At 39.1% G+C, this 12719-nt stretch overlaps 1 protein-coding gene across 16 annotated transcripts in view; it reads right to left on the reverse strand.

Moving 5' to 3' along the window:
• The window catches only part of EPB41 (erythrocyte membrane protein band 4.1), a 103047-nt gene that overhangs the window by 51677 nt on the left and 38651 nt on the right, over window positions 1-12719 (reverse strand). Inside the window, exon 1 of one of the 16 annotated variants that reach the window (XM_081335092.1) lies at window positions 9826-10133. The exons of 14 other annotated variants lie outside the window; for them this stretch is intronic. Coding sequence is in view for 1 of the 2 variants with exons in the window: in XM_081335099.1 (XP_081191225.1) it covers window positions 9770-9774 (5 nt within the window). In the remaining variant the exon portion in view is untranslated. Of the gene's footprint in view, window positions 1-9769; window positions 10134-12719 lie in introns of those variants that run through there. One more of the 16 variants, XM_081335099.1, reaches the window with a different exon arrangement.

Genomic DNA, 12719 nt, shown 5'->3' on the forward strand with positions numbered 1-12719 from the left:
TTCTTTGTAATCACAATATTCAGTTTATCAGGTACAAAAAATAAAATCCAATGCAAAATTTTAAAACTGAAGACTTAAGCAAGATTGCCAAAATTAACTTTGAGAACTTTGTTGTATACTATGTGGATTACTCTCAAGGCTTTCTGAATGCTTCTTACTTATAAAACAAAACAACAGTCTACTTGAAGATGGTTCACTAACACCTAGGGAAATGAGTATACTAACAGTACAGTGAAAGAGCCATAATCAAAGGCATGTAAATTGGGTGTTCGATATTACAAAACCCACTATTTCTTGCCACAGACAGAATTCCTCAGAAGAAAACTTAATACACTTGGATTCCCTATTTACAGACAATCTGAAAACTACTGAATTATGTTACCTATAATAAAATCAGGTTTGGGTGGTAATGTTATACAACAAAAGCACATATTTCTGACCATCTTATTTCTGTCATTACTTTCCTCTTCCTGCTAACTTTGATAGAGGGGAAAATCCAAGATAATTATGTCTCTGGAAGAAATACATATCAATATATCTAAAAGAACAAGAAATGTAGATTTCCTTCATCTTCTTTCCTATTAGACTCAAATACACTAGGTAAATGGGGATAAATTATAGTAATTGATATTATTTTAAAAAAATCACACTCAAGCTTCAAGTCCAGATCAAAATGTGATATGAAAATACAACAGAATCAAGAAACTGAAAGGAGAGTAACCATTTGTGAATAAACAAATGCCAAACAAGTTTATCAAACCTCGGGAAGTATTAGGTATATTAAGAGTTCATCAAAACAGGTAATCAATGACTTAAGAATTTACTGTATTTGTCCAGGGAGAAAGTAAGGAAGACTATTTCTACTGATTTGATGAATAGCAGGTAAGTAACAACATATTCTTTCCACAATACTTTATTCTGAGAAATCATCCCTCAAAACAAGGCATATCCACCTGGCTGCCTCTTTGCTTTATTATCTTGTTATGGAGGTTAGAATGAGACATCAGGTGTTCTTTCACTTCCATATCTTAGTCTGAAGGCTCTTAAAAATCTAAAAAGATTAAGCATTATATTGGCCTCTGCAGCTACTGAAGTGGAAATTCATGGACACCTTTACTATGTGTCATAAGAGGTCTAGACCTGCCTAGAAAACATTTTTTGGATCAAAGCTATTAGGGCAGAAGGCAGAAATTGGTTCCACAAAACAGGAGAGAAAATATCTGAATACATTCTATCAACTACTCTATTTCTCATTTTGTTCTACAGAAGAGCTTCAAACAATAAAAGCTAAAAAATATGCAAAGCTAAACAAAACCCAACCCTTTTTTCCCTTTACCAAACATTGTATGCCTTTAAGCAATGTAATTTTATCCGATCATACTGAGTGCTACTAAAATCTAATGAGCTTTACAATACTGCCTATATAAAACTATACATATTTCAGGGGAGAGAAGAAAACAGATTATCTTTCAGGTTTCTAAAGAAAGGATTTTGTTGGAAAGCGGCTAGTTTATCAAGTGATACCATGTTTAGCATAACTATATAGAAAAATAAGGTTATATGTAAATTACAGTAATTACCTATATAAAATATTTAGAGTTTTTATGAGTTTCACAAATATTAACTCAATAATGATGGCAGCTGTCTTGTAATGTAGTCCAAATTTCAGTCCTGAACTGGAGCTTTTCTCCAGATGTGGCACAAAATAGCTCCATGTGCATCTAACTAAACTATTGCCACTTAAATGGGGATAAAAAGGTAGATTTTCAAATTTTATATTTTAGCCTTGAAATCAGTAGACATTTTTATTAGTGTAAAAGCATACATGATATCATGCAACTGGAGGGCTTACTATATAATACATTGCAGATTTCAATTCCAATGTCCTAAAACTATTTCAAATAAAAATGTTTGCAATTTCATTCTTCAGACCTGTAAAATTCCAACCTCATCCAATTGCATTAGTTGCCAAAGTTTATTTTCCTATGTTATAGTTAAATAATCTATCTGTGATTTCCATGAAAAGCGGTTTGAAAGTAATATAGAACTATAATAGTATAGAATGAATGCTGTTTGTTTATACTTTAGAAATTACATAGGAATGTAGAAGCTAAAAACCATTTCTGGAATACTATCCTGTCTAACACAACCATAGCTGTAATGCTGACTCCTTCCCTTTCACCTTGTGTTTAATACAAATATGTTTATATTGTGCAAAACTGAGAAACTGAGTTATACTTTGGGCTATATGCCAAAACAACTTGGGAGAATACCAGCCAAAATAGAATGTTTTTACAAATCCCTCTACCACTCAAACTTTGAAGTCGAGAACCAGATATATGCTTACGTGCAGCTAAGGCCATAATTGTTTTTTCAAAAAAGTAAACAACATAATCCCCAGGAGGAGGGATATTTCCCATTTTAAATATGGACACAAGACAACAATGTTTGTTTGCAGAGTTGTTTATACTGGTATATTAGTGAGATATGTATCTTTCAAACAAACTCCACCTAAGGTTTCAATTAAGTGAATGAATGTCTCCATGGTTTACTGAGAATTACATTATATCACATCATTTTCCAAATAAACGCAAGGAAAAATCCTGAAAGATACAGAGAGGCATGCACAACTATTTTACTGCAGGTACTTGACTTACAACAGACCATTTAGTGACCAATGGCACTGAAAAGTGGCCTTAACCATTTTTCACACTTATGACCACTGCATCATTCTCATGGTCATGTGATTTACGTTAAGATGCTTGACAACTGGTTCATATTTATGACAGTTGCAGTGTCCTGGGTTCATGTGATTACCTTTAGTAAACTTCTTACAAGCAAAGTCAATGGGGAAGCCAGATACATTTAACAACCGTGTTACCAACTTAACTGCAGTGATTCGCTTAACCAATGAGGCAAAGAAAAGTCATAAATGGGGTAAAACTCACCTAACAAATTTTTCACTTAGCAACATAAATTTTAGGGTCAATTGTGGTCATAAGTCGAGGACTACCTGTATATCCTTATTGTACTTTTTTCTGAACTTTAAACCTCCTAAACCATATCAAAGGGCTCTTTACTTTTCTATTTTGAAATTAAAATAAGATTAAAAAGTTGCTTTTCAGATTTTAAAATGGGAAATAATTATTTAAATTATGGAATGAATGATGCTAATGTAAAGAGGTGGAAAGCAAATTGCTCTTAAATCTGAAGAAATATTTTTGCTCTATTTGTGGTGTTATGTTCCTCAGTTTCACTCCAACATCAGTCAAGACCCCTATTAATAATATTAATATAATAGTAGCTCAGTCTAGAATAAATTCTCTTAGATACCATATTCATGCCACACTTAGTAGCCAAGATGCTAGGTTTTGATAGTGTAAACTTTGGTTTGATGGAGGTTGTTCACTGTAGTGTATTTCTCTTCTTACTCTTCTGAATTCTCCATTTTGAGATTTTTTTTTAATACAAATCAGGTTAATGAAGAATGTCTCAATAAAATACTGGCTCCCGCCAGTTATTCTATTACACTTCCTTCATTATATATTATAAATACTTATCTATCAAATATTGAACATCTCTGGTAGTATAATATTGCATATTTAATACAGCAAAATATAATGGTGTTTTACTACTGTACAGATCTATTCAAGAAAATAAAGATTCTGTGGTTCTTAAAGGATAAAAAATGTTTATCAAAAGTAATCCAATCAGAATTGAGCCATTTTATATTCAATAGCACATACTGCCACTATATAATTTTTCTCTAGCTATGCTACAATGAAAGCATCTTCATCTTCAGCTGTTGTCTAGTTGTCACTCAGGTTAATTAACTTAAACACGTTCTATTGAATTAACATTCAGAATGTTCAGAGTAACAGAGTGGGAAGGGACCTTGAAAGTATTCTAGTCCAACCCCCTGCTCAAGCAAGACACATGGCTGTCCAGTCACTTCTTAAAAGCCTCCAGTGATGACCACAAGGGTTTTGATGTTTATATCTATAAATATTCATAAACAAATTTTATGTTTAGCTAAGGCAATTTTTTTCTTTTCATTAGAAAACTGTATTTGGAAAACTGGCCTCTTGAGTATTAAACATGACAGTTAATGTAGCAAAGACAACAGGAAGTAAAAATATGCCTAACCTTTGAAATGTTAGACCACACCCGTTACTGATGAAGCAACACAATTACGTTTATCTTTGGAAGCTGATAATTTACAAAGAAAATGTACAATAGTAATATTGTGTCCGATTCTTGGAGACTGTCTAGACAGGTTCCTGTGGTTTTCTTGGCAAGGTTTTTAAGAAGTAGTTTGCCTCTTTCCTAGTCTTGAGAAAATGACTAGCCCAAAGTCGCTGGCTTTGTGAGATTCAAAGTGCTGGTGATGACCTATAAAGCCCTAAATGGCTTGGGTCCGGGATATTTGAGGGAACACCTGCTGCCAGCATCAAGTTCCCTTCGTCCAGCACGCTCGCAGAGGGAGGGTCTTCTCAGGGTGCCGGCGGTAAAAGATTGCCAGCGGATAACACCCAGGGGGAGGGCCTTTTCTGTGGGTGTGCCTGCCCTCTGGAACCAGCTGCCCGTGGAGCTCAGGACTGCCCCTGACCTACGCTCATTCCGCCGGGACCTGAAGACTTGGCTCTTTGAGCTCTCTGACCCAGGCTGAGAATTTTAACTGGGGTTTTATTTTATATTGGTGTGATTTTAAAATGCCCTGTAAACCGCCCTGAGTCCTTCGGGAAAGGGCGGTATATAAATCTAATAAAATCTAAATCTAAATCTAAGGCGGAACTAGAACTCACATCTCCCAGTTTCTAGCCTGATGCCTTAACCACGACATTAAACTGGCTCTCTATAAAGATTTAATCAATGTATTTATAGAACACAAAATCATTTCTATTATTCATTTATCAGGCTCTATTAAATACTTATTTATAGCTATTTAGTTATAGCTATATAGCTATATAGCTATATTAAATAGCTATTTAGCTATTTAATATAACACTTAGTGAGGTCATGTGATCACTATTTGTGAAATTCCCAGCTGGCTTCCAATAAGCAAAGTTAATGGCAGAAGCAGGATTCACTTAACAATCGTATGATTCACCTAGCAACTGCACTGATTCATTTAACAATTGTGTCAAAAGGGTCATAAAATCAGGCACAACTCACTTAACAATTGCCTTGCTTAGCAACAGAAATTCTGGTCTCAACTGTATTTCCTAGAATATAGTTTGAAACTTTAACCTTAACCTTGTTAAGTGGTTTAGCACTGATAAAATTATTGTATCAATGGTCTGAGCCGTTCAGTTATCCTTCCCATTTCATAACAAAGCATTAATGTTAAATAATTTATCCATAAACTATTTTCTATAATTCAGATTTTTAAAACCTTCTACCATTTCTTATGGTGACAAGGGGCCAGTATTCACTAATTTTTCTAATATAAATATTAGATATCATTTATATCCATTTTTAATAACATTTGCATAATCAAGGAGATATTTGGATTATGTTTAAAGTTTGCTCTTGATATCATAGAAAACAATTTAAACGGTTGCAGAAGATGCCAGACAGTGTTGCTTGCAATAAGTAACAAGTTTAATAACGAAGCAAACAAACTTCACAGCTCAGAACTCTTTTCTTCAGTAAGGTCTTAAGTACACAGATGATTATGCTGTTACCTATTTAGTCTTGTCCGACTCTTGGTAATTTTATGAATCAGGTCTCTTCATGTACCGTAAGTTTATTTTGAGAATATACTTGAAAATCTCAGTGCCAGCATCCCAAAATGACAAACATAAAGATGTTCTAGACTAAATTTACTTCCTCTATCACCTTGTTTCCTGATAACATAGTATCTTATTTTTAAGGGGAGAACTGAATTATATTCTGCCTTTCATTTTGCCAGAGAGCCATATGATTATGAATAATTAAAATTCCATTCAACAATAACCTTGTATGAAATTCAGAATACGGTATATAGTTTTAAGAGTTTTACAAACAAAACCTCTCTCTGCTTATTTATAAATTATAATGGTTATCTCCTTTTTCCCCTTATTATATCAAATAGTCAACTGTACTCGAGTTCCCTTAGCATTTTGGCTGCTTGCCTAATGAGTAGCAGTTAACCCTTTATTTCCATTTCACCAGAATAATAAAGTGTTATTTCCTCATAGATTACCAGTTTGTTTCCTCTAGTACAGGGGTATCAAACTCACCGTGTCACGTGACGCATCGCAACATATTGTGACTTTTCTCCCCTTGTTGGAGCTGGGGTGGGCGCACCTTCCGTGTGACACATCCGGCCCATGTGCAGGCAGTTTGACACCCCTGCTCTAGTACTAGAAATTTTACAAACTGTTTGCTTAGAAAGCTGTTTTAACATTACTGCTTCTTCTAGATAGGTAGCCCATCAGCAAAATGCATGTGCTAAGAATAATGCATGAGGCAGTGGCAGCATCATGTCAAACATGTAAGTTAACTCTCAGACAAGTTGCACTGAAGTATATGAGTTAAGTGTATGCCTGAAACATTCCAATACCCCTGACCATCAAAAAAACTGGTACTGAGATTGAAAATCAATGTGACTTAAATTCAATACTACTTTCTTCAAATTGCTAATGTGATGTATCAAAAAGTTAATATAAATCCGCAACTACAATCTAGTAATTAAAAACATGGGGCCATGAAAAACCAATACCAGATATAAGAAAATATGTAAAGGTAGTCCTCAACCTACAACCATTTGTTTAATGACCAAAGTTACAATAGCACTGGAAAAAGTATCCTATGACCATTTTTATACAGACAATCACTGCTGCATTCCCATGGTCATGTGATCAAAATTTAGGACCTTGGCAACTAGCATGTATTTATGATGGCTGCAGTGTCCCAGAGTCACCTTTTACAACCTTCTGACAAACAAAATCAATGGGGAAGCCAGATTTACTTTAACAGCTGCATTACTAACTTAACCTAGTTAACACCTGTACAAGAAAGGTTGTAAAATGGGAAACATGATTAACTTAACAATTTTCTTGCTTAGTTGAGGACAACCTATATTAAAGGTGTAACTTGACACCCTTTCTAAAAGGAGCTGGCAAGTAGTATGTTCCTAAGGGGAGCAAATACTTTAAAGATTACAACCAATACATTCAATCAAATCTGGTAAATAATTTGACAACCAGTACCAAAGTGTAAATATTGGAGTGACTTGATCACTGTATTCTGCTCCAGTTAGAAAGCCAGTTTGTAGCAATTGAAGTTTTCAGATGCTCTCCAATTACCTACTGTAACACACTGAAATAGTCAAAATATGTTATTAGAGCATGAACAAATGCAACTAAGTTGTATTTCATAGTAGTCATCGTCTGTCAAGATTAAATGCTATCAAGTCCAACTCTATCATTTGTGTCTTTGGCAAAGAATTTTAAGTAGCTCTCATTGTCCTGGAAGATATGAGATTTTTTTTTTTCATATTGCTGCCTCTGAATTTGGAATGACCTAGTACAGGGCCGGATGCGTCATGGTGAAACCGCGCCCACCCCATTGCCGGCAATGTAAAAAAAGTCACGATACAGCATGTGACATTGAGAGTTTGACACCCCTGCCCTAGTACCTTATAGTAAGAAAAAAAAGTATTTTTACATAGTTCCTTAATTATGCAATTTCTTATTGGTATCTTCAAAAGAGTATTAAAGTACACATAACAAATAAGTTACCTTGAAGGATAAGTTACTGATAACAAGCACTATATATTTACTTATCCCTAATCTGTTTAAACTTATTCCGGTTCTCCTAATTTTATATTTATGACAAAGCCTCATAAAGTTGTTTATAAAAGGTTAGGCCTAATCAATATTGAATCATCTACTAGTATACAGTTGTAGTGTTGAAAGCCGATAGTTGGAATTCTCTTATTAACCCAGAATTACAACATTAAACAAAATTCTGACAGCTGCCACAACTGATAACACTGCCAGTGAACTTAAGACAAACTGGGTAATTTTTTTTACCCACTGTTTGGGGAGGGGAATCTTTCCTAAAATCAGAATTGAAATACTTCACCAAATTAAGGTTAAATTATTTAAGAATAAGCTTTAAATCCAACATAAGTGAAATGTGTTCAAGGCATATAAGTGAAGTGAAAGCTACAAATCATATTATGCTCTTAACATTTGACTGGAGCGTTTATGGAGATTCTCAGTCATCCAGATCATGGTTGTCCCAAAGATGCTTTTCAAAAGGCAACTGGACTGTTTTTTCCATGAAAACATTTTGCTTCTAATCCAAGAAGCTTCTTTCAGTTCTGGAATATTTATTATATAATAACAGCTAAATAATAGTATATCCAGTGGGGTTGTTAACATTTCTACAAACAACACAAAGCAACTGAAGTACTTTATTTACTATTATATTAACATAACTAATCCTGTGCCCAAAATCATTTGCAATACATAGGTATACAAGCTTAAACCTTGGTGACTCCACAAAACATTTCACGACCTTTGGTAACTACCAGTGGTTTGTCACTGACTTTATCTGGGATTTTTATACTTCCCAGGTTATACTTTTTAACTGAATAGTTTCTATTACAGTAACCAACATATGGTTTTGCAATGAAAACAATACTTGTAAATGCAAGAAAACCAATCACAAAATATAACTTGGTTGCAGTTCCTTATACCATCTCAATGTTAAAGTTTGTACAACTATCACAATCTTGCTTAAAGAATCACCCATCCTATTTACCATAAATTTATCATAAATGAAAAAGAATTCATACTGTTATCTCATTGAACAGTATGAATTGAACAAGTTTTTTTTTCAAAATCTTACATCTGGTATAGGATCCTTTGACCTTTAGAAAAACTTACAACAAAAAGAAATCAAGCTAAATTACAGTAAGACATATCTGCAAAATCCCCCCCCCTCTTTAACATATAGAACCGAAATAAGAGACAAACAAAACGTTGCATTTAGGACTAAGACGTATGACAATTAAAGCAATCTAGCGTCAGTTATTAACGTTAAACGGAAATATTTAATCAGGGGTATCAGTAGGCCTTTATCATTTTTTATTTTGAAATCCGTGAGGTTACTGTCAGAAACAACAAGAGGAGCTCCAAGGAACGGCGTTCACCTCCTCTCAGCATGCAAGAGATTTCCTGTACCTGATCAGCTTTGTCTCTCTCTTCCTCCCCCCCTCCCCAAAACGCTTACACAACTGCAGACGGCCCCTCCCCCCCCCGCAAACTCAAAACTGTCACCGCTCTTACCTTTGGTGCCATTACAAAAAGAAAAAGAAAAAGAAACCCCGGGAAGATGCAAGATCTGAGAGACGGTCTCCCCGCCAGCCAACTGACCAGGGATAGAAATGGAAGGGGAAGAGAGCGGGAGGCTAACGCGGAAGCTCGCCCGCCAGCTCGCCCTTTTAATCTTTCAACCTCGTCTCTCTTTCTCTTCCCCCCCACCCCCCCCCACCCCCGCCGCCCGACGACACTGGCGCGCGCGCTCCTCAATCCCAACGCGCTCACCTCACTGAGTCACCCCGTTTTCCGTCGTCCCATAATCCCCTCCCATCCTCTGACCGGGAGGCGGCGGCGGCGGCGGCTGCTGCTGCTCAACACGCTTCTTCTTCTCCCCCCCCCCCCAAGACAGCCCCGGCTCGCCATGCACCCCCTTCTCCTCCGTCCCACACCTTCGCTGCCCCACCGCCACAGCCACCCCTCACCGCAACCAAAGCCGGACGCTCCTTTCGCACCTCATTCGAGGGAGAGACGCCGCTTTCAAACCGCCCGGGCAAAAGGCCAACGGCACCTGAGCGCCTCGCGGGGCCGTCCGGCAGCAGCCCCGCCCTGCCGGGGGAAGAGAGGAAGAGCCGGTCGCTTCTCTCGCGCTTCGCCTTCTCCGGTCCCTCGGCCGTCCAGTCAGTCGGCCAACCTCTCTCTCTCTCTCTCGGCCAGCACGACGCACCTCGCTGAGGTAAAGCGGGGAAGCAGAAGAAAAGGGGCGCAGGACGGAAGCCGCTTGCGTCGCCGCCTCTCCCCAGGTGGGGATGCTGGAGGCCGATAGCCTTTCGCGAGGGCGCCGGCAGTGGTTGAAGGCCGCCCCCGCCTCCTCCCCCCCCCGCGCCCCAGACGGTCTCGCCGCTCGGCTGGCTCTCGTTCAACCGCGCTCCCGCTCCCCTTCACCCAAGCTCTCCTTTCCTCCCCCTCCCCCCGCGCCCCATAACATAGTAGTAAATTTCTATTGGCGGAGAGGAGAAGGCGGAGTTCCTCAGGAGCTCGGCCATTGGCTCTCGGCAGTGGAGAGGGAGGGAACCAAACGGAGCGAGAAGGGGAGGGGGGGAGAAAGAGAGAGAGAGAGAGAGAGAGATAGAAGACTGTGTGGCGGCGAAGAGGACGAGGCAGCGCGGGACGCGCGGAAGGCTTCGTGGCAGACGGAACGGCAGCGGCGAAGAGGAAAAAAAGCGCAAGCGCGCAGGATGAGAAAGACGGCAGTGGCCGCGGCGGGGTGTGTGTGTGTGTGGGGGGGGGGGTAGATAGGTAGCGAGAGAGAGCGCGCGCGCGTGTGGCTCGCGCCCTCTTCAAAATAAATGACTCCCAACGGCCATCTGGGTCAGTTATGAGAAAAAGGTGCGCGCGCAGGCGCGCTCTCTTATTTTACACCCCCCTCCCAATTTCCATTCCCGCTATGGGAGTTGCGGCCTTTTCTGTGGGTCGCCCTGGGGGCTTAACCTGCTTTTTCTTCTCTTTCCCCCCCCAAAAAAAAATAAAATAAAAGGAAGATAACAATGGCTCGTCGGCCCCGACGTCTTTATCCAAAGGCGGGGCTGACAAGGTGTAATAATAGCAAGAGCTGAGGGGACGAAGGGAGCGAGGCATCCAATGGAGAAGAAGGCTCAAGCGCTGCGTCAGATGCAAAAAGCAGCTCAGCTTAAAGCGTTTGGCGTTTGCAGGAGAAGCTGAACCCCGGTTTACTCGATTAATCCAGCTTCCCGTGGCAGTCTCCGCACGCCTTAACACTAGATTTAGATTTCGATTTTATTAAGATTTATATACCGCCCTTTCCCGAAGGACTCAGGGCGGTTTACAGGGCATTTTAAAATCACATCAATATAAAATACAAAGTTAAAAGAGAATTAAAAGATTAAATTATCCCTGAAAATAAAACCCCAGTTAAAATTCTCAGCCTGGGCCAGAGAGCTCAAAGCTCAAACTAAGCCCTTGAGCTGCTGGGTCCGCTCGACCCCAAAGGGGAAAAGGTGGTGATTATCTAGTGAAGGATTCAGGTTTAAGAAGCAAACCGTTCCCTCCCAAAAGTCGGCCTACTGTTTTGTTTTGTTTTTAAAAAAAAAGGTTTTTCCAAGCATTTGGCATAGAGGTACACTGCCCCTGAATGTGGAGGCTCCATTTCTTTGGCTTTTGTTAAACCTGTCACCTCGCCGACTCGGTGATCTGCACTATATATCCTATATCCATTTACCGTGTATTCTGTGAAATCCTTTCTTTTGTCTGCCGCACGTCAGGTTTGATTAAGTACCTTCTATCAAAGCTGCCAAATGGTGCTGGATTCTATGAGAAAATGATCTTTTAATTGCATCGGTCCTGAATTCCTCATGCAATCTTGCACCATTTGGTAGCCTTGATAGTAAGGACTTAATGCCTAATATTGCTACACCCAACATGACAAATTACATATAGTCCTCAAGTTTGCAACCATTAGTTTAGCAATTGTTGGAAGTTACAATGGGTGGGAAAAGTGACTTGCAATCTTCGCACTTAAAACTGATTCCACAGCACTTCTGTGGTCACATGATAAGAATTTGGGTGCTTGGTAACCAGCATGTACTTAAAACAGTTACAGCATCATGGATCATGTGATCACCATTGATGATCTTTCCAGTCAGCTTTCCCACTAGCAAAGTAATAATAATAATAATAATAAACCTTTATTGTCAAAGTACAACATGTGTACATTGAGATTAGCTGAGCCTTCCCCGTGCTCTCCCCCCCCAACACACAGTGACAACAAACCCTCCATCCCACCACACTATGTGAACCAACTACACCACACACCGGCCTCCCAAGTCAATTCTGCATAAGATTATGTCCCATTTAAAAGCCTAACAGCCCATGGATAAAAGCTATTTTTCAGCCTGTTGGTACGGCTGGCTATATTCCTATATCTCCTACCGGAGTATATGAGGGAAGTCAGATTCACTTAAAAACCACAGCAAAAGATTGGTCATGACTCACTTAATAACTACCTCGTTGACAGATGTTCCAATCCCAATTGTGGTTATAAAACAAAGGATTACCAGTATCTTGGGGAGCAACTACAATGTCAACAGTGCTTCATACTATAAAGAAGCAGAGCCTCCCTCCTATTGCATTTTACTTCTGCAAGCTCCTTGAAACAAATATCTACAGCTTTCTTTGCTATGGCATCATAACACAAGTTAAACACCAAGCAATAACGGCTCCACATATTTAAGTTTAGCATATGCCTTTTTAAAAAGTCATAAATCTGAAACACTAGCTTGCTCAACGGAAGGAGGAAGTTGTAAAATAAGGCTTTCATGGGGGAAAAACAGCTTCTTATCACATATTTGCTCTGAAGAGTGCTGTACTAAAGGCACACACACATTGGGCAGCTTAAGAGAGATGCAGCTGGCCTTCCTGCTATAGCAGCAAAAGGTGTTGCATGAG

This window comes from Vipera berus (genome assembly GCF_964194415.1).
Source record: "Vipera berus genome assembly, chromosome: 9".
NCBI lineage: Eukaryota > Metazoa > Chordata > Lepidosauria > Squamata > Viperidae > Vipera > Vipera berus.